Source organism: Sceloporus occidentalis, unplaced genomic scaffold (genome assembly GCF_023333645.1).
Source record: "Sceloporus occidentalis isolate IW3139 unplaced genomic scaffold, rSceOcc1.0.p SCAF_4, whole genome shotgun sequence".
NCBI lineage: Eukaryota > Metazoa > Chordata > Lepidosauria > Squamata > Phrynosomatidae > Sceloporus > Sceloporus occidentalis.
Window position 1 is genome coordinate 131,514,719 of NW_028316984.1, and position 27,244 is coordinate 131,541,962.

Below are 27,244 nucleotides of genomic sequence, written 5' to 3' on the forward strand. Positions count from 1 at the left end.
CCCGAGGTCTGCAAAATAGGCCTCCATGGCGGCGATGACCTCCTCATTCGACCCAAATCTTTTCCTGGCGAGTGACTTTTTCAGGTTTGGAAACAAAAAGAAGTCACAGGGGGCCAAATCTGGAGAATACAGTGGATGGGGCAGCAATTTGTAGCCTAATTCAACCAATTTGGCCATGGCGACCGCAGAGGTGTGAGCCGGTGCGTGGTCATGGTGGAACAGCACTTTTTTCTTCGCCAAACGGGGCCGTTTTTTTTTCAATTCGGCGTCAAATCAGCCCAATAAGTCGGCATAGTAGAGCCCCGTGACTGTTTCACACTTCTCAAGGTAATCGATGAGGATCACACCTTGTGAATCCCAGAAAACGGTGGCCATCACCTTTCCGGCCAATAGAACAGGCACCTGGGTGTGACTCATCAAAAACCGATGTGCGGCCACGAACAAACTCGTTGAACCAATTCTTGACGGTCGCCATCGAAGGAGAAGAGTCACCATACACAGCATCCAAGTGCTCTTTGATTTCGCTGTGCGTTTTCCCTTCCAAAAACAAGAATCGAATCACTGAACGATACTGCTCTTTTCCCATTTTTGTAAAACTGACCGACACGCTCGCTTCCAAAGGCTATCAAAACAAAACAAATGAAGGGAATTGACTGAAACTTTGACAGTAGGCTTCTAAAAGAATGTACTGCACAATGGTAAAACTCTTTTGTAACAGCAGCGCCATCGGGCGGTGAGGCTAAGTACTTGTTGAATGACCCTCGTATGTGATCAACAGACAGAATGCCTCATAAAGTAAAGCTGTCAATTTTATAGTCTTCCATTTTTCTGAATACTTTGCTTCTGTTCAGGATTTGGGAAATTTACACCAGAATGCAGAACTGAACAAGGACAGGTTTACATGTATGAATCAGTCATGTTAGCTAAATAGCATCTAAGTGAGGTTCAGTTCCAGAAACCTCTGCAGATGGGAAAAACCATGGATGCTCAAGCCTCATATTATTCAAGGGGGAGCGACATGCACACATGCCGCCATTAAATAATATGGACGTGACAATTCATGAGCAGTTGAATCCATGGATCACTAGCCTGCTATACCGTAGGCTCACTGTAACTCCAAATGTACACACATAATGAGATAAATCTCACCATATCTTATTACAGTATATGTTTCACAGTAGCTATATGTTTCTTATGAACAATGAGGAAACAGAATTAATTGGTCTTGCTCTATCATTTTGATGATTTTAAGAGATCCTGTATCAGCTGTTTGCTGTTGATACACAGTGATATGTCTTTCTTTTTCCCCTCTTTCTCTTCCAGTTCTTCATGTTTATTTTACTAATCTTCCTAGCAGAACTCTCAGCTGCAATCCTGGCTTTTATCTTTAGAGAAAATGTAAGTATTGTAATGGAAACACTTTCTAAGATCCTGCAAATTTTGGCCTTCTAGTTAATAGCCAATGCAGAGATTGGAAGAATTATCTTTTTGGATTACATCTCCCCTAATTATTAGGTTAGCATGATGACTGGCTTCTGGGAGTTGTAGTTTACAAAAGCAGTTTTTCCAAGCTTTCTGCCCATGTGACTGCTGAACAGACATTTGTTTTAGGATGCTGCTGACGCTGTTTCTATTACTTTCCACCTAAACATTTTTCAGACGCCTATTAAATGTTAACAGCCCCAGTCCAGCTTATGTCAAATAGATGGTTTATATGCAGAGGAGAGACGCATGTGTCGCAAAGATTCTTGGAGCTGAGAGATATTTTTCCCAAACAAAGATCATTAAAATGGAATTGAATTTGGTTATACTGTTCAGAACATAATTAATCATGCACTCAGCCCAGAAAAGAAGTAAATTAGTTTAGTATGATAGAAGGGCAACTATCATATAATCTCCTTGCAGTTATTTTGATAGTAGTTAATCAGTTATTTTTGTATTCCTAAATCCTTCCAGAAACACAGTTCAAAGTTTTATCCTTAACATTTGTATATACTCATGCATTTATATGATATACTTGAATATAATGTTTATATGGTCATTCAGTGTGGTTAAGTTTCACAATGCCAATTAGTGGCATTTAAAAGAAAAAGTTAAATCAAATATAATTAGAAGTACGCATCTGTGAAGTTCAGAAAATACTGAACTTTACATATCTGGAAGCCTGTTTTTTGAAAAGAATAAATGGTCAAATTCTTATTTTTATGTAGTCGTTTGATCATTTAATTACAGCTTAAAGACTTCTCAAGACTTTCCATACATTTGGATAAATTGTACAGTTGACCTTACATATCAATGGATTCTTTATATCCTGATTCTACAATCTACAACTTGAAAATATTTAAAGCATACTGTATATAACTTCCCAAAAGTCTGATTTTGCCATTTTATATAAGGAACACCATTTTATTATCCCACCAGATTTTGGTATTCAAAGGAGGAGGATGTTCTGGATCTGGTGATACCAAGGGCCCACTGCATTTAACATAAAACATAGAGCAGCTTATATGTTGTGAAGCTGAGCCACACTCAACTTATGATGCTTACAATGAAGTGTGATTCTATCCACACAGCTTCCATTTCAGTATCCCTCATCAAGGTAACCCTGATCTCTATGCCTCAAAGTGGGTCAAACAATTGTGAAGCACCAGCGACTCTGTGCACACATTATCAGTCACTTTGACCTCAAAGTCCCAGATGTTAGGGAAGTGAGCAGTGTTAACAAGCTGCTGGGGAATAGGTGTTAGTAATAGGGAATGGTGCTCTCGGTTAATGCAGTTTATTCATTGCAGCTTTTACCCTAAAAGGTGGGAAGGGATTTAGGGATCCCAACCAACAGTGTGAGAATCTACTTGAAATTTAGTGAATAAAAGGGTTTTATTCAGAAATACAGTTGGCCCTCCTTATACACGGATTCAAGCATCCACGGCTTGAAAATATTTTTTTAAAAAGTATAAATGTCAAGTATCAAACCTTGATTTTCCTATTTTATATAAGGGACACCATTTTGCTATGCCATTGTATTTAATGGGACTTGAGCATACACGGATGTTGTTATTCACTGGGGTTCCTGGAACCAAACCTCAGCGGATAACAAGGGTCCAATGCAACTTTAAGAACCATGCAAGGCTGACAGAAAGAGAGGCATGGAAAGTTGGATAGTGATCAATCGGTATTTGAAAAGAGTAATAATTACTAGTTTTGAAGAGGAAAATGGAGGATGACTCAAACTGCATCTGATGGCTACACAGAGAGGAACTCTGGTCTGTTGTACACAGACCATGTCTGGAAACCAACTGTGTGCAAAATGGCCATGTGAGCATTGGATATTTATATCTGATTTCATACCTTGAAGTATTTTTGATGCTACTGCAAGATGTAACACAGGCTTTGATGGTTTACTCATGGAATTGACAAAAGGGACTAAATTGGCTGATGGCTTTAACTTAGGAGTGACAAAACAGTGATTGGATCTCTGAGATAGTTGGACAGGAATGGTGACTAGGAACACAGCATGGGGTGAAGCAGACGGTATGCTCTTTGATTGCCTTCGTGCAATAGGGCTTCCTTTGTCTCCATTGTTAGAAGAGACTTGAATAGCCTGAGGGTAGGGGTGGTGGAGTGATCAGCAAACCCATTTTGGTTTATTAGAGTATTATCTAGGTCTGCCACATGTCCTCAGGCTAGCATGCCTTCTCACTTGTGAAATGTCCCAGTTTGCACAGGTCATTGTGACCTCTGCAAACATGCTTGATGCTAGATATTAAGCATGAACCTTATATGTAGCAAGGGGAGTCTAGGCTATGCTAACATAGCTTAAATCCATGATTAGTTAATTATATAATGGTGACCATTTCTTGACTGGTTAGTTTTACTCAAATGGAAAAGAAAAATGGTGTTTCAGTTAATTTTACTGGAATGATCTGATATAACATGTTTATAATAGATGAGGATAAAAAAGTCTTTGGCCTGTTACAGACAGCCAAAATAAAGCTGCTTCGAGTCACTTTGGAGGTATAGTATTTCAATGATGCATGAGTCTGGAAGCTTCACCAAAGCTGCACTCCAGTCTTTAGGACTGGAGTGTGGCTTTGGTGCGGCCTTTGGACTCTTAGGACGCATGTATCATTGAAATACCATACCTCCAAAGTGACTCGAAGCAGCTTTATTTTGGCTGTCTGTAACAGGCCTTTGTTTTCATGTGTCTTCTTAAACAATGCCATTTGTCTTTGTGACTTGGAGAAACATTCCCTTCAAAACATCCCCTGTATTGAGATAATAGATTATTTCACTCAGTTACTTCATTAATTATTATGTTGAAAGCAGAACAACCATCATTTCTTAAAAGCCTGTTAATAACTTGGTAGCCCTAATTCTAATATGTGCTTTACACACAAGAAATTAATGAGAGAACAAGTATAGAATGACCTTGCAACAAATTTAACAGAATGAACATTGGTTTAATTTATCCCTAAGAGGTTACATTTTGCCATTAAGCGAAAAGGCCTGAAAGAAAGAGGAGAGGTTTAGAAAAATCGATAGTAAAACAGCCATAGCTATCTAAAGTCTAGAGTGAAAGAATGTCTCTTTTGTCCACTGGTGGTCTCCACCACCAAACAGTAGGAAAAGAACAGTGCTTTGTAAACAGTTTTGATGCCCCATTCCAAATCTCAGAGATGGGGAGAGAGCTTAATTGTGTCTTAGTGCTGACTGCTATTTCTCTATAAATAGTTACCACTTCCTAGAAGTCTCTTGTGATTTGGTCAATGCAGCTCTTGTTTTCTGAATTACATTCTTTCACGAGAGCTCAAGAAGAGGACCTCACACATATGGAGAGAAAGCCACACACATACACAACCTGCTGTATCATACACATGGGTATCACCAGCCCAGAATTTGTTTGTTGTTTCTTTTTCTGCTTTACACACAGGGGGGAGAGGTTTTCCTGCAACAGTGCTGCTGCTCCTGTTCAGCACTGCTGAAGAGGTTGCATTGATTAGAAATTCATTCATTCTAGGGGCTAAATTATCCTTGGTCATTAGGTGCATAGCTCTGCCCTACATGGTTATCCAGATACTGGGCACTATGGGCCCAAATAGACAGGCCAAAATAAAGCTGCTTCAGGACACTTTGGAGGTTTGCTGTTTAAATGACACATGTATCTTAAGAGGCCAGAAGCTGTGCCAAAGTGGCGCTCCAGTCCTTAGGACTGGAATGTGGCTTTGGCGCGGCTTCCAGCCTCTTACAACCAATGCATCATTTAAACAGCATACCTCCAAAGTGACCCAAAGCAGCTTTATTTTGGCCTGTCTGTTCGAGCCCTGTGTCTGTATCTTATGCAGCCAGGTGATGAAACCAAGCATCCTCTACTTGCAGCATTAGAGGGACTCTAGAATGTTTTTCTCAGACTGTGCTGTGCCTCACAGCCTTCCCAAGAAACCTTATTTATGCAATTGGACCATCCCCAATCTATAATGTAACAAAGATATTAACAGAATAACTTGGGGAGTGTGTTGTATTCAGGTTGTGATGATCAGTGCATCTATCTGTCAGATTTATACACTGACCTTGCAAACATTATGAAACCATTCACAAAAATGCAATAAAACACATTTAAAAAATCAAATATTCTAAATCCTTAAATAGTAAAATCCTGGGAAAATTTAAAAGTCTCAACTTGGCTACAAGAGGGCTTTAAAGTATGTGACAGATGAGCCTCTCTGGAGAGGATATTACCACAACAAAAAAGGCCTCCCAATTGCCTCCCAATAGCTGCCTTCAGTCAATGGAGGAGTGTGCCTTCAAGGTGACTAGAGCACATGGACCGGTTCATGTGGAAGCAAACTTTCCCCCCAGGTACCGAGGTATCAAGCTGTGTTGTTTAAAAGATAAGCAGTAGTAAGAATTGAGCTCAGAAAAGAAGTCAGAGAGAATGGAACTCTGTGCTTCCACTGATCAGTCCCATTTTAAAAAACTCTGCAGTTTACAAAGTCTCTAAAGGTAGCCCCATTTTATAGTACAGTACATTTCAGGAGTCTAGTCTTGAGATGATCACAGCATGGCTAGACCTGGGCAAATTATCTGAATCCACACTGCAGAAATAATCTGGTTTTAACTGCCTTGGCTCCATTCTATGGAATGCTCGGAACTGTAGTTCATTGTGGCTCCAGAACGGAGGGGGCTGAAGTTGGCATGCTAGTCTCAGGCAATGGAAGACACTCAATGCCACTGAAGGTAGCTGGGTCTCTACTGAGGACAGAGAATTGAAAAGTGTAAATCTGATGTAAATGTAAAGCTCTCTAGAACAAGTTGAACATCTAGTACCTTAAGAACAAACCATATACCAATTTTAGGGGCCTATTTTTTACTTCAAATTACTGGTTTGACATTAAACTGATAAATTAATTAGGAAAAATGTTAATATAAAGTAACGTTATTTAGGATCACACAAACACATACATATCCACCCCCCACCCCCCACCCCCCACTAAAATAATGAATCTCTAAAGGGATTTCATGTAATTTTTTGCAGCATATTTTACCCAAGGGTCTGAAACTGTAATCATCTGATGAAGTGGACTGCAGTCCTGAAAGCACATACCAAATAAAACTTGTTACTCTTTAAGAAACTACAAGACACTTTAATTAATGAATAGGATAAATATACCTTGACATGAACATTATTCACAGTGCTTCTGAAATAATGCTGGAATTTTTGAAAGACCAAAATATGATGGTGGTGCTAAAATAGTGAGGATAATTAGAACTGCTCTGAAGTAACAAATCAGAGTCAAGGATACTAAAATGTGCTGATGAATGGTGGAATGTGATTTCTTTGAATATTGCACTGTCTGTGTATATGCATTCTCACATTTTTGTAATAGCTTCTGGGTTTGCATGGTTGTTTTATGGTTAACGCTCTACTCAACATGGCCTGTCTCCCTCAGAGACAGAAGTTACTGATAGATGATTTGCAGCTTGCTTTCTGGTGTGGCACAGTTTTATCTTGTAGAACAGCTCATATACAAACCTCTCACAGCACTATATGGGGTTAAATAGCATGGTTAGAGTTGAATAATTAATAGGAAAAGGAAAAGAAGAAATTAAGAATCAACAGCAAGAGAAAAGAGAGATGTTCTCTGGTGAGATTTGAAATGAGATAGTTGGTGAAGCAGACAGGCATGAAGACTGTTCCAATTGTAGGGGATGGAAATCCATATCTTGAATGCATCTGGGGGGGGGGGGGGGAAACAAAGCAAACTGGAGAACCCTAAGAAATGTGCAAACCAGGAAGATTAAAGAAAATCTAACTTTGTTAAGTAAATGCAGTCGCCCCGATCGCGGGGCAGACTGCTTTGCCGCCATATAGCGGCAAAACTACAAGCCCCAGAGTGCTCTGGGGCTTGCCCGGCTCCCGATTGGATATTGGGGCCGGAAGGGGTGGCCCTTCCAGCCGGGGGACGCTCTGGGAGCCGGGCTTGCTGGTGCGGGGCTTCCGGTCCTCCAAGGCTGCCCATTGGTGGGCTCGGCCTTGGGGGCGGGGCCCCGCAAATGACGCAGAGGGGAGGGGCCGAGCAGTATATATTGCTGCTCGGAGGCCTCTCCTCTTCAGTCGGCGCTTGGCTTCGAGCAGTGCGGAGCCATGCTTGGAGGGGAGATAGCCTGAGCTTCTCCCTTCCATTGGGGCCGACTGGGCCAAGGTTGGTGGGGTGGTGTGGTTCGGGGAGGCTCCCTCCCCGGATCCCCCATCCCATCGAGCGCATCTGCCTTGGTCTGCGGCCCCTTTTGCCGGCTTCCCTGCGGCCCGGCGGCCATTGGGGTAAGTTGCCCCCACCCCCTGGGGTGCTTGTTGGGGGCTGGAGGCGCTATTAAAGGGGTGGCTACTGGCGCCAGGCCTTATTTCCAGGCCCCAGTTTGGGCGGGAGACGCCATTTTAGTTTTAAAATTTGGCGGGAGCGCCATTTTGTTTTCTGTTTTTGGCGGGAGCGCCATTTTGAATTGGTAATTTTGGCGGGAATCGCCATTTTGAATTTACAAGGGGCCTGAGTTGTTTGCTTCCCCTATTACAACCCCCCCTTTGGGTTATTATCTGGCGCTTGGACACTGTTTGCAAGTGGTTCGTATTTTGCCTGGACATTTGCTGTTCTTAGCAATTTTGTGGACGCATCCACACTTTTGTCCTTTTGCTTTGGCAAGTGCCTTTTCCTGTGAACTGCCTTTCCTTAGCGGTTGCTTGTCCTCATTTTAATTGAGATGCCTCCAAAAAGGTCTAAAAAGATTGAGGCTCGTAAGGCTCGGTCGGTCATAAATCCTTTTGTTTTGCCGAGTCGGTCCCAGGCCTCCAGCCATGGGTCTCCCATTATTGCATCTGCAAATGTGGGCCCGCACAGTGTTGGCAATCCTCCTGAGGCAGACTTTGCACAGCCGGCTGTTTCTGCCGGGATGAATCTGGATGCTATTGCCAACTTATCCAGATCCATCACTGAATTCATTCAGCATGCTGTTGATGCTGGTCGGATGCCCTACACATCGACGCCTGCAGTTCCAGGGTTTCAGCCAAGACAACAGGATGCCAGCGTGTCTGTACAGCCATCCACTTCTTCAGCTATTCAAGGCCCTCAGTCGTACGGTGCTGCTTCCCGTCGTCAGGAGGTTCAGCTTTCCAGCTCATCCAGCTCTTCTAGTTCCAGTTCATCGTCATCGTCATCGGATGAGGACGACCTTTCCGGAGTTTCAGCGACACAACGGCGCCGGGAGAGGAAGAGAAAGCACAAGGCCAAGAGGAAACGACGGAGAGTGCGGAAGGCTGGTTCTGTACAATCAGCTTCTACAGGTGGTTTTCAACCTGATGTGCCAGTGGGGAGGGATGGTTTTTGGGTCGACCATGCCATGGTCCCGGGTTTGCCGCGGTGGGCCATTAAGAAGCGAGCTTGGCGACCTGGGGTGCAAGGAGTTTGGGTTGATCCTCTTGCAGCTGAATTCCCGGTTTGCTCTCCTGGAGAGCGCCCTCCTGGAGCTCATCTGTCTAAGAAGATACGTAACAACATTCTTAGAGGTTGCTACGTAGATGTTTTTACCTTGCTGCAACCTAAAGGAAAGGAGGCGGTTGCTGTCACTTCAACCAAAAAGAACAGACATGAGCCCAAGGTGGCTCCGGCTGAGCCTACTTTTTCTAATTGGTTGGAGGGCTTCACCATCTTTGCAGCTGTAGTCTCCATGGCGTTCCCTGAGCGTGCTTGGCATTTGCTTAGCCATCTTTTGAACGTCCAGTGTGCCAGGGTTTTCGCTGGAGATGCAGCCGCTATTGCCTATGATGCCGCTTTTCGCCAACATGCCTCACAGAACTCTCGTGAACGTTGGGACCTTCTTCATCACGAGATTTGGCTCTTGGAAGTGGGCACGTCTGCGAGGCTCAAGGGCTCTCAAAAAGGGCCCGTTAAGAAGGACTCTAAGTTTCTGTCTTGTTGGGATTACAATTCTAGTCGTTGTACCCGTGTCCATTGTAAATATGAGCATTGTTGTTCTAATTGTAGAGGGTCCCACCCTAAAATTTCTTGTTCCCGTCCTGCTCAAGCATCCCAGCCCTTTTGAGGGGGGCACTCTGCTTCTTCAACCACCGGAAAAGGCGATGGGGCCGGGGGGCCAAGTGCCGGTCAAGCAGGGAGCCAAAAATAATTCGGTTGTTACCACTCCAGAATTTTCGTTAGCCTTTTCTCCGGTAAAACCTAAGGCTCTTATTCCACTGTTGGAAGCTTATCCTGATAAACAAGCTGCCTCCTATTTGGCCAATGGTTTTGTATTTGGGTTTAGGATTCCCGTTTCTGGTCATTTGTCACATCAGTTTCCCAAGAACTTGTTATCTGCCAGATCCATGCCTGATGTACTCCGTTTAAATATCAATAAGGAGATCCAGGCGGGGCGGGTTGCTGGCCCATTCCCTTCACCTCCTTTTGTTAATTTTCATATCTCCCCTTTGGGTGTTGTACCCAAAAAAGCTCCTGGAGAATTCAGGATAATTCATCACCTTTCTCACCCTCCAGGGTCTTCTGTCAATGATGCTATCCCCGATGAGCTTTGCTCAGTAAAATAAGCTTCATTTGATCACGCAATTCGCTTGGTCAGGTCCTGCGGCACAGGTGCTCTTATGGCCAAGTGTGACATTCAGTCAGCTTTTAGACTCCTTCCGGTTCATCCGGACGATTTTCATTTCCTTGGTTTCCAATTTGAAGGTCAATTTTACTTTGACAAGGCTATGCCTATGGGCTGCTCCATCAGCTGCTCAGCCTTTGAGACCTTTAGCACCTTTTTGGAGTGGGAATTAAAGCGTAGGGCTTCTTCATCTTTGGTTACACATTATCTGGATGATTTTATGTTTGTTGGCCCTGCTAACTCTAACATGTGTCTGGATTTATTAACTGCCTTTTCTTCCCTAGCTGCGGAAATTGTGGTTCCGCTTGCGGCTGACAAGACGGAGGATCCAGCTAAGGCTATGTCCTTTCTAGGCATTCAGTTAGATTCGGTCAATGGTTTTTCTTCCTTACCTCATTCAAAAATTGTTGTGCTTTGTGAACTTTTGGAGCATGCCCTCCATGCTCCCAAGCTTACGCTTAAGCAGGTTCAGTCCCTGCTGGGACATCTTAATTTTGCATGCAAGGTGGTATCTCCTGGCAGAGCTTTTTGCGCTAGATTAGCCAGATCTTTAGCAGGTCCTCGGCTGCCGCACCATCACATTAGGATCACAAAAGGTGTTAAGGATGACCTTCGCATTTGGCTCCAATTTCTCAAGAGTTTCAACGGTATTGCCATTTGGCAGAGAACCTGGCACATTAATGATTCTTTGCAGGTCATTCAGATGCAGCTGGGAGCATCGGTTTTGGTTTATTTTTCAATGGCCACTGGTGTGCCGAGCGCTGGCCTGAGGCCTGGCAAGGGTCAGACACTCTCAGGGATCTGACATTCTTGGAATTTTTTCCCATTGTTGTGGCCATTCACATTTGGTGCTCTCAATTTTCAAATAAGAGAGTCCTTTTCTGGTGTGACAACCAAGCTGTGGTGTCAATTATCAACAAGCAGTCAGCAAAATCCCTGAGGGTAGTGAGTTTGTTAAGGAAGTTTGTGTTGTGTTGTCTGATTAACAATATTTCCTTCCTAGCTAAACATGTTCCTGGTTTAGATAATGGCATTGCTGATGCAATTTCTCGTTTTCAGTTTCAGCGATTTCGACAATTAGCCCCAGAGGCAGACCTTCAACCTACCCTATGTCCTGCTTCCATGTGGGAGGTTGGCCGTCTGAAATAATGAATGGGATTTTGGGATCCATTGCTCCTTCCACTTTAAAGACTTACAAAAATGCCATCAGAAAGCTGGCAGATTATTTTAATGACTCTAGAACTCAGCATGTTTGGCCTTTGACCACCGAGGTGGTGTTGCGTTTTTTAGTTTGGCTACGCCACAATAATGTGGCTCCTAAGACAATGCCCATCCATTTGGCTGGTATTTCTTTTTTCTCTATGGCTGGGGGATTTGCCGATCCATGTGCCTCCTTTTTGGTAAAAAGGGCTATTGAAGGTTGGAAGTGTGCTTATGCTTGTAATAGGGACACAAGACGCCCTATATGTTTACAATTGCTCTGTAAAATTTGTGCTACTCTTCCTGTTATTTGTTCTTCAAAATACGAAGTTCAGCTGTTTTGTGCTGCATTTTCAGTGGCCTTTTTTGGCGCCTTTCGTTTAGGCGAAATAGTCGCTGGGTCCAAGAGCGATTTATCTGGCAGGGCACTGCGTGCTTCTGACTTAACATTTATAAAGCATGGTGTCTCTTTAACTTTGCGTCGCTCCAAGTGCGACCAGTTAGGGGTTGGTCAGAATGTGGTGCTACGTCGCTTTTGTGGCTCCCCTGTTTGTCCAGTTAAAGCTCTTCGACTCTTTTGGGATGTTAGGCCTTTGTTGGCCGATTTTCTTTTCATACATGTGGATGGTTCCCCCCTTACAAGATACCAATTTGTTTCTGTGCTCAGAATGGTCATTTCAAGTCTGGGTCTCCCAGCCAGGGAATTTGGTGGCCATTCTTTCCGTATTGGTGCGGCCACTGCTGCTTCTGGGGCTGGCATGCCTGCCAGAGATATCAAGCAAGTGGGACGCTGGAGATCCAAGGCCTTCATTGGCTATGTTCGCCCATATTTGGATCAATGTGGCGGACATTAAATCGCTCTTGGCAGGGTTGGCGGCAGGCCTCCTGTGTAGGCCTTTTGTGGCGGCAGCATAGGCCAGGATCTGAACGTTGGTGGTACCAGGGCTATGGAGTTCTGGTTTGGGAGTCACAAGGTACCCGGGGGCGATGAGCGAAGGCGTCTGGCCATTGCGGGGGCCAGAACGCAGGTGCGCCTCCCGGTGACTAGGGGCTTTGTGAATTGGGGAACGCAAGGCATGGTTTGCGCTCAAGCGGTGTTCCTTAGCCCCTAGGTCATCCCAAGCACCGGGTTGGGACCCGGCTTTGGATAATCAAACAACAGGGTGGTTGTTTGATTGCACAGATCCTGACCTTATGCTTTGTGCCAACCCTACCAATGGTTTAATAAAGTTGTGGCCTTTCTCCCATGTTGGTGTTCTGTGGTTATTTTGACAAGCACATACAAGGCAAAAAGCTGTTCCATCAACTTGGCAAAAGCCTAACAGGGCTGCCATACCTACTGAACACCAAACACAACTACACTGTCAGCTGTCTTCTTCCCTTTCCACAGAGTTCTAGTTAACCTTTCTTAAAGGGCAGTAACACGTGAACAAAAAATAAAAGGAAAGGTTTTACATTAATAGGAAAATGTAGTGAATTAAACTGCTTTTTACTGGAAGGAGACCAGATGGATAGATACCAATCTGGACTAGATGCCATTGATTGTGGCATCTTCCATGAAATTGTTCAGTCCTATTTTAAAGCTATCCAAGTTGCAAGTTCACTACATCTTGTGGTAGTGAATTCAACTGTTTTTACAATGCCCTATATTGGGAGTGGGGGAGGGCTGTAGTAATTCTCAAAGCCAGAAACTTTAATAAGGAATAGCTCCTGGTGGCACTCAACTTAACTACATTTACTTGAACATGGTGACAGTTTCTTGCCTGACCTTCCACATCAATATGGAGATGTCAAGATTGAAGGATGAAGGTCCCTCTATTTCTCACACAGTGGGATTCATTGTTAAGAAAATGAATGCCTGAAAAAGACTAGGGTTACATATCATCCATATATTGGTGACAGTGTGCCACAAATCACCAATTTGTCCCAACTGTTCCATGTATTAAATCCATTGAGAGATCTGGGGTCATAGTAAGGCAGCCCATAAACACCGTCATCAAACCCCACCTCTTAAGGAAGGAATAGAACATCTAAAAATAGCTTGCATATTACCCAGGGTATCAAGAAGTGAATTTTAATCAAAGGTATAGAATGCAATTAAGAAATCAAGAAAAACAAATAAATAGGTCCTGTCTATTCAGTCTATTTAAAGCTGCTTAATAGGTTGAAATAGGTCTAAAGTAATTCACTTGATCTTAGAATTTCTGGAGTTGAGATGCTCTATGTGTTCAGATGACAAATTTTAGACTAATCAGTAGTTATCCAGCATATTCTTCAGGCCTTCACCACTCTCTTTATCAGCATGATCCAGTGTGTTCTGGCTGCTTTAACCTTTACCTACAGACCCATTCATGCCCTAGACATCACTTATCCTTTATAATCTAATCTCCCCAGAAACCCAGGAGCTTATCTGACACCACAGATAGGGAAATTATGTTTGGGAAAGACTGCTAACTAAAGGGCTAAATTCTGTATCTCAAAAGTTTAACTGGGGCTTTGACAGAATTTGACAGGATTGCCATCTGTAGCAGATCCAAGTAGTTTGTGCACTGAGCACATAGAAACCTTCTGAGACTGGCTTTTAATAAGGGAAGGGAAAAGTTCTGGGTTGGTAGGACTGACTCCAAGACTGTTTTATTTTACTGAATTCTTTTTATGTTTGAAACAAGCAGTGTGACTAAGTTGTTAACTCTGTTTTCTCTCTTTGTCCAGATTTTTGCAACAAAGTGAAATATTATAGTGGTGAAAGGGAATGGGTTATTTTTCTGGCAAATAAGCACAGTCCCAGCACTGGGCTTTGTTTTAGGTCAGATCTCATAAAAATCACAAACACCAGCCTCAAACATTTCCTTTGGGATCATGCCTGTCAAAATAAAGGTTTCACTTTATATTCAAATTAATCTTTTGTTCCAGAACTGGTCAAAGGAAGCCAATTGGGACTATTACCAAGTGTAATATTAGTTTCAAAGTCTGCACTTAGGAAACAGACAAGCATCAATAATAAAAAAAAGTCTGGGCGGCTGTCTCTGCAGGATGAGAGCCCAGTAGGGTAAATTATGCAAAATAAGGGAAGGGAAACACAATGCCTGAGCATGTGTGAGGACACCTTCTAACCCAAAGGTCCCAGATAGTACTTGCTTATTTCCCCAGGCAGCCTTCCCTGTCCTTTCTGTTTAATAAGCATTTCTATTCAAAGCTAATATGGCCTCTTCAGAGTGCAGCTTGTTAAAGGTGCAGCTTTAATAAGTCTCCAAATCCTGTGAGGTCTGCAGAAATTCTGCTAATTTTGGTCATAAAGCTCAAGGGCAAACAATATAAAAAGTGAAATGACCCTCATGTTGAATTACTGAGAACTTGTTAACTATTACTATTGGAGTCACATTCTATTTATCATGGTTTGGTTAGATGCTTAATATGGAACTAGCATGCTCAGATTTTCACCAAGCTTGTTGCAATATGGTCTAAGGAGGGAGCTGAAAGGATTGTTCTGGCAGTGGCCACAGAAGGCACCATTACTGTTCAATTCAGATTCTACTCAGTATCCTGGATGAGGCTCCCTTATCCAGGATTCTAAAATCCAAAATACTCCAAAATCCACATGGGTGGCAAGACAGTGATATCTTTGCTTTCTGATGATTCAAGTTATACAAACTTTGTTTCATGCACAATATTATTAAAAATATGTATAAAATTACCTTCAGGCTATGTATGTAAGGGTTATACGAAACATAAATGAATTTTATGTTTAGACTGCGTCCCATGTACAAGATACCTCCAAAACATTACTGGTCCCAAGCATTTCACATAAGGGCAACTCAGTCTGTACTCTCAGTCTTTTGTAAGAAAGTGGTTTATTAGAATTTGGCTGCAGACATCAACACTCTGAAAGTTCAGCAGATTTAATGTCTATAGATTTTCAGAAATTTCAAATATCTTTCTCAATTCTGTTTTATAACTCGTTTATTTTACTAGGAAAAATATGGATAAACTGTAAATTACTATAGAACTAGCTTTCAGTGTATGGAAATTTAGGTAAGCTCTAATTTTATAAGCCGTTGTTAAGAAAATGATAGGTAACAGTGGATTCCTGAACCAGAGTAATCAAACTGTCAAAGCAGAAGCTGAATAACAACCAGCCCCCCAACTCGCCATGCATCTCCCACCAAAACAAAGGTCTAGCAATGAAAAAAGTAAGATTTATTTTCTTTGTAAAACATATAAAGTAGCTTTACTTACTAATACTTTACATAGTCAAATACCTGCTATAATGGAGGGAGGCAAGAAAATACACAATATTATGGAGGGGAGAAAAATGGCTGTAGGTTAGAGTAATATAGGAAGAGAGTGGGTCTGGTAAAGCCAACAACCAGGATGTCTGACAAACTAGCAGTTATTTGAGTAAAAGCATGCAAAAATTGTTAACTTTTAACAATTCTAGATCCTGAAAGAAAAATGAACTATGAAGCTTTCCATACTTGGCTGAATCATCACTCAAAAGTGGAGGACGTGCACATGTATGGAAGCCAGGTGAACTTCCTCAATCGTCATAGAAACATCTCTGTCTAGCGTCCCTGAATTGTTTCAAGGGGAACGGATTTCTTATGGACGCAATGTTTGCGTTCATAGGAAATCTGCTCCCCTGGAACGATTCAGGGATGCTAAGAAGAAGCAATGTTTCCATGACGATTGAGGAAGCACACCAGCTTTCCACACACACACACACTTCCTTCACCTTTGAGCGACGTTTGAGCACTGATTCAGCCAGGTATGGAAATCTTATATATCTTTCTGAAGTTAGCACTGCATAGATACAGTATAAAGTTACAATCCCCTGATCTTGAAGCAATGAAATTATAAGACTGGCAGTATTTAATGGCCATGTGGATGTAGTGAACAGTCTGTTTCCTAAACAAAAGAACAGTTTGTTCCTGTGATCAAGGAGGTAAAGTATGGAGGTCTCTTGGGAGCTGTTGAAAATTGAGGTTTTATGAAATATAGGAAGTTTTCTTCAAGTGAGTCAGATCATTGGTCCATCTACTTTAGAAGGATTTCATGGATTTCAGTAAGGAGTCAGTAAGGAGTCTGTCAGATGTGAGATGACCTCATGAGACAGAGGTGGAATGTAACTCCTTCCAGCATGCAAATTCCAGCATTCTTCGATCACTGGCTCTGCTAGCTAGGGCTGCTGGGAACTGCAATCCAACAACATCTAGAGGTACACAGTTCTCATCCCTGTTGTGAGGTGAAGCTATCAAAGGCTGATAGCATTGCCTGCATATAAGTACTGCTCACCACTCATTTTATGCACTTGGTAGGACAAGGCAGAAGCCAACACTTACTTCGTTTCCTTTTCTGTGTTACAGTTGACCAGAGAGTTTTTTACAAAGGAACTGAAGAAGCACTATCAGGGGAACAATGAGTCTGATGTTTTCTCATCCACTTGGAACTCAGTAATGATCACAGTAAGTAGTAACAAAAATTGTTGTGCAGGATAGGCACTTGGATTTTATTTATTGATTGATGATACTGTTTAGAACAACAACAACAGAAATCCTGAATGGTGATTTAGAGTTGTAAATAAAACAACCATAATAGATTACTTAACAGAGTAACTAAAATCAACACAGCAGACTGAAAAAATGAGTCAGTAGCAGTAACAGGCATAATAATATGCATAGTTATGCAGAGTAAGTCTCACTGGTTTTACTGGGCCTTATTCTCTAGTGAGTCTGTTTAGGAAATCAGCCTTAGAAAAGCAATTTTTGTTGAGTCCAGTGGGACTTCATGTAATTTAAAAACAGAGTCTTTGTCTGACATTCCGGGTGTTTCCATTACATTGTTGCTTGATATTTTTGTTGTATTTTATGGCTGGTTTTAATTGTTGTCAGTTGTGCAAATGCATAGGCCTCAGTCCAGTTGTTAGTCCCAAGTAGAGTAGATCTACTGAAAGAGTGAAGCTTATGAAAGTATTGACCTTCCAAGTTCCCATTGATTTAATGGGTCTGCTTTGGTTGAGATAAGCAATAGGATTCAGATTTTAGAAGGGCAAGACGTAAGATTTTTTTAAAAAGAAGGGGAAAAAAGAAACAAGATTTGGCACCAGGAGAGCATCTTTTTGGGAAGAGTTTCATAGGCAGGAAGCCATCACCAAAATTCACTATTAGCTCAAAAGTCATGGACTGAGATCCTATTTATACATAGAGTTCCATGCATACAATTCTATGCCTTCCTACCATCAACAACTGCCAAACCCTGGGAACCTCTCCCCTTCACTGCTGTTCCTTGTTAGGGATGATGGGAGTTGCAGCTCTTCTCCAGGCTTTCACTCTCACCCCCTTGGTCAGCGGAAGAACAACCAGTTTGACCAGTAGCTCTGAGAATTGGCTGAAGATGTCTTTCAATCTTCTCTGGAGTCTGCTGGTTCTTGTTCAGCTCTCAAGACACCAGTCAACACAGTAGTCTTCTTAAAAAGATCTACTTTTATTCTACTATATACACTATGCACAAAACAATTCACTACTCACAAAACTCTCACTACTATACTCCTCAATACCCACACTACTATACTCCTCAATACCCACAAAAAGTATTGCCATACATTATTGTTTATATAGACATTTGTCTCTCTATTCATTATACAGTTGCCACCTCCTGGGCGTGTACATACATTATGATTGACATACCATACTTGGCTCAATCTAGACCTCACATTGCATCATACATTACTGTCCACTCAATGACTCTCAGGTGATATCAATTTGCACCTTTTCACTTTGTCATTGCCTCATATGTCCTTGGCTTTCAGGACCTTCTAATTACATTACTTACAACACCTGTGTGACAATTCAATAACTTTTGCTGTGTCATGTTACTTTCAAATACATTCATATACATATTATATTTCTTGTGACTATATATCCCATGTGGCTTTTTTTCCTGACAATCCCCTCCGAAATAGAATATTGTATGTGAATTATATTGTCATTCCAATCAACTGAGACAATCTCTCGTGTTTTTCAACTGTCAAAGCCTTTGTAAAAATGTCTGCTATGTTGTGTTGTGTCTCTATGTACTTTAACTCTATTTCTCCTTTCTGGACCATTTCTCTTACGTTCTGGTATCTTACACCTACGTACTTTGTTCTGTTTTTCAGACTTTCTGTTTCTGCCATTGCTATACAGGACTGCGAATCTTCATGAATTTCTACAGGAATTTTAAAGCTTTCATTCAAATCAATCAATAATTGTTCTATCCACTGTACCTCATTTGTGACTTCATTCAAAGCTGCGAACTCAGCCTCACTAGTGCTCAATGCTACGTTTGTCTGTTTTCTACTTCTCCACACAATGGGACTTTCGCTGTATCTTATAATCATTCCAGTCACTGACTTTTTGTCCCCTGATTCCGAAGCAAATGAACTATCTACATAACAATCCAAATCAGCATTGCTTTTTCTAATTATCAACCTCTTGTCTATGGTTCCTTTCAGATACCTAATCAAACGTTTCACTGCTGTCCAATCCTCAATTCTCGGGTCGTTTACTCTTCTTGCCAAAACATGAACCGCGTACGAGATGTCTGGTCTGGTATGGCTAGAAATAAACTGTAAAGATCCAACAACACTTCTAAACAATCTTTTATCCTCAAAAGCTCTTGTAACTTCCTCTGACACAAAACTTGTAGTCATCGGAGTTTTCACAACCTTTGCACTCTGTAAACCACATTTCTCAATTAACCTTTCAATTTTCTTGCTTTGACTTAGCAAACAATGCCCTTCTTCAGTCCATTCTACATTTATCCCTAAGTAAGACTTCAACATACCTAAATCTTTCAACACAAATTTCTTTGACAATTCATTTTTCACCAACTCAATTTCTTTCTTTGATTTGGCTGCAACGCACAAATCATCCACATAGATCAACAAAATTACATCTCCTTTTGTGTATACACAAGCATCTGCAACACTTCTCTTGTAACCTAACTTCTCCAATTCATCATTGATGCATATATTCCAAGCTCTTGCACTTTGCTTGAGACCGTACAATGCTTTCTTCAACTTGTATACATTCTGACTACCACCTACTTCAAAACCTTGAGGTTGCTCCATGAAAATTTCTTCTTCTAAATTGGCATTTAAATAAGCCGTCTCAAAATCAAAATGCTCTACAATCAGATCTCTCTTTCCTGCAACTGCTAATACCATTCTTAAACTCTCTGCTTTTGCGGTTGGAGAAAAAGTTTTGTCATAATTTTCAAACTGTTCCTGTGAAAAGCCTTTTGCTACCAACCTTGCCTTATATTTCACACTACCATCAGGCATGTCTTTCCTTTTATAAACCCACTTGCAACCAATGACTTTTTTATCCTTGGGTCTTCCTACTATTTCAAAAACATCTTTCCTTTCTAAGCAATCAAATTCACACTCCATTGCTTCACACCACTTCTCCTGTTCCTCTTTAGGAAAATTTTCTATTTCAGCAAAACTTTCTGGTTCTTCAAAAACCAAACAAGCTTTTGCATTGGTCACCACAAATCTGTCAGGAGATTTTCTAGTTCTTTGACTACGTCTTGGTACTAACTCTGTTGTTCTGCCTCTCTCTTCCTCATCTCTGTCTACACTGGAAGTTGTGGCTTTCTTACTGAATCTCTTGTCCTCTGTCATGCGTGTGGTTTTTGGTCTGGACATTTCACTATCTGAGGAGCTATCACTGCTACTCGTGGATGGTTCTTCTGGTTTTACTATAACCCCTCCATTTCCTGGAGATGCTTGGCTTTGGGTCTGAGTCTCTGCCTCACTTGAGTTGCCTAACTTCACAAACACTTCCTTATTTGCATGGAGTTTTTCCCAACCAGCATATCTTTCAAAATTGGCAGATCTCGAATGTCTCACTTCTTTTCCTCCTAAATAGAATTTGTAACTGTTTCCAGAATACCCCAAAAACATCATTCTTCTACTCTTGGGTTCACCTTTGTTTCTAAAGCATGCAGGTGTGTACACATATGCATATTGACCAAAAATTCTTAGGTATTTAAAATTAGGAATTCTACCATATAGAACTCTATAAGGAATATCATCTATTACTGAATGATAGAGTCTATTGGTTATGTGTACAGCTGTCAAAACAGCTTCACCCCAAAAATTATCACTTACACCCGCGTCAGCCATCATACAAGCAGTTAACTTTTTGATTTCTTGAATCTTTCTCTCTGCAAGCCCATCCTCACTAGGACATGCAGGATTTGTTGTGTGGTGTGTTATGCCAACCTTTTGAAACCAATAAAACAATTCATTAGATAAAAATTCCCCGCCTTTATCAGTTATAATTGTGTCTACTCTGAAATCAAATTTTCTTTCAACCATTCTTATCCAAGATTTTAAGCTTTGCCCAGCGTCTGACTTATTTTTCAGTATTCTGACAAATGTAAATCTAGTGTATCTGTCCACAATTACCAAATAATACTTGCAACCTCCTATAGATAAACAGTTTGCGTGGGCAACGTCAGCATGTACAAATTCAAAAGGTCTTCGTGCAATTCTTTTTGTCTTTTTTGCTACAGGATATGACTTAATTTTCACTTGACTACAAATGGTACAATCCAAATGATTTTTACAGTCTGCCACTCTCAGATCAGGGCACATACTGATTAGGTTCTTTAAGCATTTAAAGCTTGCATGACCAAATTTTCTATGTAACTCATGTATACAATCCTTGTGTAACGGAACATTATCAACATTGTTTACATTCTCTACTTTGTAATGATCAACATTTTCCTCTAGAAAATAAAGCTTATCTTTCTTTAGCCCTATTCCGCAAAGCTCACCATTTAACTTTATCTTGCAAAAATTCTTTTCAAAAATTACAGTGTAGTCCTGGTCTGTTAATCTACTGACTGATAATAAATTGTTTTCCAACTCTCTCACATGTAGCACATTATTAAATTCTTGTTTTAACCCCGGAATGTAAACAGATCCCATTTCTTTTACTGAACTTACTTCATTGCCATTAGCTAGAATTACTGCATTAATATTGGCAGATTTCCTATTTTCAATCAACTCAATGTCATTACACATATTACTAGTTGCACCAGAATCTATTAACCATTTAGAATCTTTTCTATGTTTCTCTTTTATCATTGTTGCGCGTTCCTTCTTGTTGTAACTGCCCCTGAAAAATGTCGGCTTGTTCTGTCTCTGTTGCTGAAAGTTCCGCGTCTGCGGTCTGTTATCTCTCTGTCTGTACTGGTCAGCAGCCAATTGTTGACAGTTTCTTTGCAAATGTCCTGCCTTTCCACAGTGGTAACAACGTCGTTTTTCTCTCACGGGAGCTGCTGCTTGGTGTTCTCTTAACTCAGGAGCCTGGTGCAGTCTTGGTGCCGATTTCTGTGAGTCTTCTTTTTCAGACAATCTTCTCTGATTTTCCTCCAAAATTCTTGCTACTATTAAGTCTCTGCTTAGTTCAGCCTCAGGCAGATTCTGAAGACTGTTAGTGATGGAGTCCCATGAACTGTCTAAAGACTCTATTAGGATGTAACATTGCTGTTCTTTGTTTATTTGGACACCTCTTAATTCTGCCTCCACAAACAGGTTTTGCATTTTCTTTAAATGTTCAACCACACACTGTCCCTTAGTCATCTTTTGTCTATAGATTCTTTTAGACCAAAGCATTTTGGCAAAAGCTGTAGTTGGAGTATGTAGCCTTTCAAGAGTCTCCCAAACTTCTTTTGCGGAGCCCTTATCTCTCACATCGTTTATCATGTCCTCCTCGAGCATCAAATACAAGCATGCTTTTGCCTTGCTATCTCTTTCTTTGGCGGCTGCAGTTGCATCGGCTGTTAGCCCCGTCTCGACTGTGGCCCATAAACCTTCTTTAATCAGTAGTGACTGTGCATAAACTTTCCAGGTGGAGTAATTGTGGGAGTTCAACTTGCTAAACTTCAACACTTCCATCTTATCTTGTGCAGTGACTCAATTTGGCAAAGTCCTTCCTGAGTTTGCACAGCTGCCTCGTCTCGGGCTTTTCCAAAACACAAAACACTTCACTCACGAGCTTACCAGTGCAGCGTACACAGCTTGCTCTGATCGGTCGTCCACAAAACTTTCTTTCTCTTCCAGGAAAGTTCAGCTTCTGTGGATGCTGGGTGTTCCAGTAACTGGCTCTGGGCCCGTAACCCTTTGTTAGGGATGATGGGAGTTGCAGCTCTTCTCCAGGCTTTCACTCTCACCCCCTTGGTCAGCGGAAGAACAACCAGTTTGACCAGTAGCTCTGAGAATTGGCTGAAGATGTCTTTCAATCTTCTCTGGAGTCTGCTGGTTCTTGTTCAGCTCTCAAGACACCAGTCAACACAGTAGTCTTCTTAAAAAGATCTACTTTTATTCTACTATATACACTATGCACAAAACAATTCACTACTCACAAAACTCTCACTACTATACTCCTCAATACCCACACTACTATACTCCTCAATACCCACAAAAAGTATTGCCATACATTATTGTTTATATAGACATTTGTCTCTCTATTCATTATACAGTTGCCACCTCCTGGGCGTGTACATACATTATGATTGACATACCATACTTGGCTCAATCTAGACCTCACATTGCATCATACATTACTGTCCACTCAATGACTCTCAGGTGATATCAATTTGCACCTTTTCACTTTGTCATTGCCTCATATGTCCTTGGCTTTCAGGACCTTCTAATTACATTACTTACAACACCTGTGTGACAATTCAATAACTTTTGCTGTGTCATGTTACTTTCAAATACATTCATATACATATTATATTTCTTGTGACTATATATCCCATGTGGCTTTTTTTCCTGACATTCCTTACTGGTGGAGAGAGAGAAGGAGGAAAGTGAGATGATTCACATCATGGAAAAGCAGCTGATCTCAGACTGATTGTAGGAGAGGGGGGTTCACAGATGCAGATGCAGTGCACCCACCTTTTCCTTTCCCCAGGAGCTTAGAGCAGCCAGATACTCATGATCTGAATCAGCGTCTTCCGTCTTTCCCTTACCTCTGGTACAGATGAACAGCAGCAGCCCTTCCTGGAGCTTGATGCTGCCAGATGGATGGGGCAAGTGAATAGACCTCAAAGCCCTATCAAAAAGATGATTAAGTTGCTGTACCTACATGTGCATGTAAGTCACTGACAGGATGCCAACTTTTGTTTGTCTCCTGGGCTTTTAAAATCCCATATTTTAAGTAGTACAGCCCATGGGATTTATACATCTCCCAAATTATTTTTTTTAATATTGGCAAGAACCTTCTTGTACCACACAATGATGGGGGGCGATCTATTTTTCATTTTACAAAGAAGAAAAGAAGGCAGACCAGCTTGGAAGTGTCCAGACCTTGTTGTTGTTAATTGCCATCAAGACAGCTTTGACTTATGGTGACCCTATAAATGAGACTTCCAAGATGCCTTTTAGTAACAGCCCTGCTAAGATCTCAGGGCTATGGCTTTTTGATCAAATCTGTATGTTACATAGTCTTCCTCTTGTCCTATAGCCTTCCACTTTGCCAAGCATTATTTTATTTTCTAATGACCTATGTTGTCTCATGATAAGAGTAAGATAGCCTCAGTGTGGTCATTTTGGTTTCTGGAGGAATTTCGGTCTAATTGTTCTAGAACTCTCCTCCAGCATTACATTTTAAATGAATTGATTTTCCTCTTCTCAGTTTGTTCACCTTTCATAACTTTACATAGAAATATGAAATATTATGGCCTGGCTGATTCTGATCATGATATTTAGTATCTCTTTTCTCTTGAGGATTTTATTTAGTTTTTTATAGTTGATCTTCCAAATCCTAGTAGTCTTCTGATTTCATGACTGCAGTCTCAACTTTGGTTAATGTGTGAGACAAAGTGTATATTAAAAACTTTGAACTATTATCATTGTCTTCATTATGCAGTATAAAGTTATATAAATCATCTGCAATCATTATTTTTCTTTTCTTCTTTTATCTCTCAGATCTTATGGAAGAAGTCTTTACTTTTTTGCCATAATCTTTTTCTTTGTCCCTACGCACAGATCTCTGAACAGCTGTTTTCAGGATTCTGACCTTATTTCTGTCCCTTTTTACTTTTGTTCCTCATCTGTCCTTAATTCTTTGAAGAGTTTCATCCATCACCAATGGAACTTTTATTTCTTTCCAGCTACATATTTACATTATTCTCTGACAATGTCCCTGGTTTCAGTCCAGAGTTCTCCTGGCTCCTGGTGAGTTAGGCATAACAGTACAAATCTAGTCTTTACTCATCTCTAAATTCTACAGGGATGTTCTTCAGGTTGCATTTTGGCACAGTGATTGATTTAATGTTCTTCTGTAGCTTTCCTTTAATTTTTAATATTAGCAGTTCATGGTTTGTATCACAGTCTGCTCCTGGTCTTCTTCTTTTTTATTTATTTTTGTCAGAGAATGGAGCTTCTTCATCTTTTGCTTCCAGTTATGCAGTCTATTTCATTTCTATATTGACAGTCTTGTATGCATGACTGTCCATGTACACAGTTTGGTTGCATGAAGAACATATTTGTAATAAACAAATTGTTGGTTTCACAAAATTAAATTAATTGCTCACATACATCATTCCTTGATCCTAAATTCTCCAGTAATCTTTGGTTCTGTTCTGTTTCCTACTTTAGCATTCATATTACCAACATGTCCTATTTGGGTGTGTGATCAGTTTCCTCCTGGATTCAAGCATAGCTTTCAATTTCTTCCTTTAAATAGTTGGAGCATACAAATGAGTATTTCTTATCTGGAATTCCAAAATTTGAAATATTCCAAAATGCAAAATTGTCCACATGGTGACTCAGATAATGACACATTTGTTTTTCTGTGGTTCAGTGTACACAAACTTGGTTTCATGCACAACATTATTAAAAATACTTTGTATAAAATTACCTTCAGATTATGTGTATAAAGTGTATATGGAACATAAATGATTTTTGTATTTAAACATGGGTCCCATCTCTAAGATAACCTCTTGTGTATATGCAAATATTCAAAAATGTGAAAAAAATCAAAAACACTTCTGACCCCAAGCATTTTGAGAAGGGATGCTGAATTCAGATTTCCTCTGAAGTCTTATTGATATTGTTCAATCAGATTTTGCGTTAAATCTTTTGACAGATGTTTGCAGCATCTCTTCTCACTATTAATGCCAGCCCATTTCTTGCTAGATATTTATTTTCTGGGGGGGGGGGGGGAAGCACTGTCAAATATATTCGGGGTAGATGTGTTGGCCATATAGCAAAATACAATAACATCCAAAATTCACAAAACAATAATGCTTTTGTTTGGTCAACCAAAATGAACAAAATACATGATGCAAAAAAAATTATATATATATATATACACACACACACACACACACACACACACACACACACACAAACAATATTAGACGCAGGCTTGCATTTTCTCAAGTTGCTGTTGATACCTTGTTCTTTGGAGAGGTATCTATGCAGGTAGATCCTTCTCCCTTCTGGCCATGTGGCACTGGGAAGAAGGCATTTCAAAGTCCAGGAGATAAAATCTGAATTCCAAAAATGTACTTCTTCTGAGATCCCAGGTGTTTCCATCCACTATAACCTGTGTAATTATTCGATTGAAAATTGTCCTATTCCTGTCCAATTTAGCTTGCTTGACCCAAGTATTGCAGTGTTTATTCATTTATTACTCATTTTGCAATGTCTAGCTTCCCCTAATGCATGCTTCTCACATTTCATTTTCCTGTTATATGTGCTTTGCAATGCAGGATTTTCTTTTCACATCTGACCACCTTAGCAGTTCAGTGTCCTTTTGGCTTAAGTCCAGTTGTGTCATTGACACTGCTCATTTTTGTCCTCTGTTCTTCCTCACTTTGGCATTATCCATGATGGTGGGATTGCATGTTCTCGTGAGTCAAGAGGCTATGCTGTTTGTAGGGTTTCCCATATCAGATAGACTTCTGCTGAGAAATCAGACTATGGCCTGTTACAGACTGCCAAAATAAAGCTGCTTCAGGTCTCTTTGGAGGTATGCTGTTTAAATGATGTATGCATCCTAAGAATCCGGAAGCTGCACCAAAGCTGCACTCCGGTGCTTAGGAATGGAGTGTGGCTTTGGTGCGACCTCCGGACTCTTAGGACCCATGCATCATTTAAATAGCATACCTCCAAAGAGACCCGAAGCAGCTTTATTTTGGCAGTCTGTAACAGGCCTAAATCTGGCATCCTGTATCTTAGTTCCAACTAGAGTAGATTCTGGCCACATACGGACAGGCCAAATAAAGCTGCTTTGGGTCACTTTGAAGATATACTATTTAAATGATGCATGCGTCCTAAAAGTCCAGAAGCCATGCCAAAGCCACAATCATGGAGCACAGCTTTGGCGCAGCTTCTGTACTCTTAGGGCACATGCATCATTTAAACAGCATACCTCCAAAGTGACCCGAAGCAGCTTTATTTTGTCCTGTCTGTATGGGGCCTCCTTCATACTCATTCTTGTTAGTACTATACAGAAAGACGTACTGGTAAACCAATTCTGAATATCTCTTACCATGAAAATCCTATGATGACATAATCCAAAATGAAGTCCAGAAGTAATAATTCCTTAAAATACACTGCAATGCCTTCCTGTGCCTTTTAAAAAATTTTTAAAAAGTGTTGTACAAAATAGGAAATCTACTTACGGCCATCAGAAAGGATGTAGTCTAGTGGGCACTGCCATTGTATAGTGTCTAGTTTGAAATGATATAGAAACCTGTATTAAATACCAGTTTACATCCTTTTGGAAACTTGTAGAACTTAAAAAGCCTGTTACATTCAAAACATTTACCTGTTTGGTCCCTGCAGATATTCTTCTTCTCAGATGATACATACTTTTCAAGGGCTCTG

General features: G+C 40.9%; 1 protein-coding gene across 2 annotated transcripts in view; it reads left to right on the plus strand.

Annotated features, from left to right (window-relative positions):
* Nucleotides 1-27,244, plus strand: part of LOC149314618 (tetraspanin-18) — a 256,903-nt gene that overhangs the window by 219,014 nt on the left and 10,645 nt on the right. For both annotated transcript variants that reach the window (XM_089521494.1, XM_089521495.1), the window contains 2 exons: nucleotides 1,324-1,398; nucleotides 16,713-16,811. In XM_089521494.1, coding sequence (XP_089377620.1) covers nucleotides 1,324-1,398; nucleotides 16,713-16,811 — 174 coding nt within the window. The remainder of the gene's footprint in view (nucleotides 1-1,323; nucleotides 1,399-16,712; nucleotides 16,812-27,244) is intronic.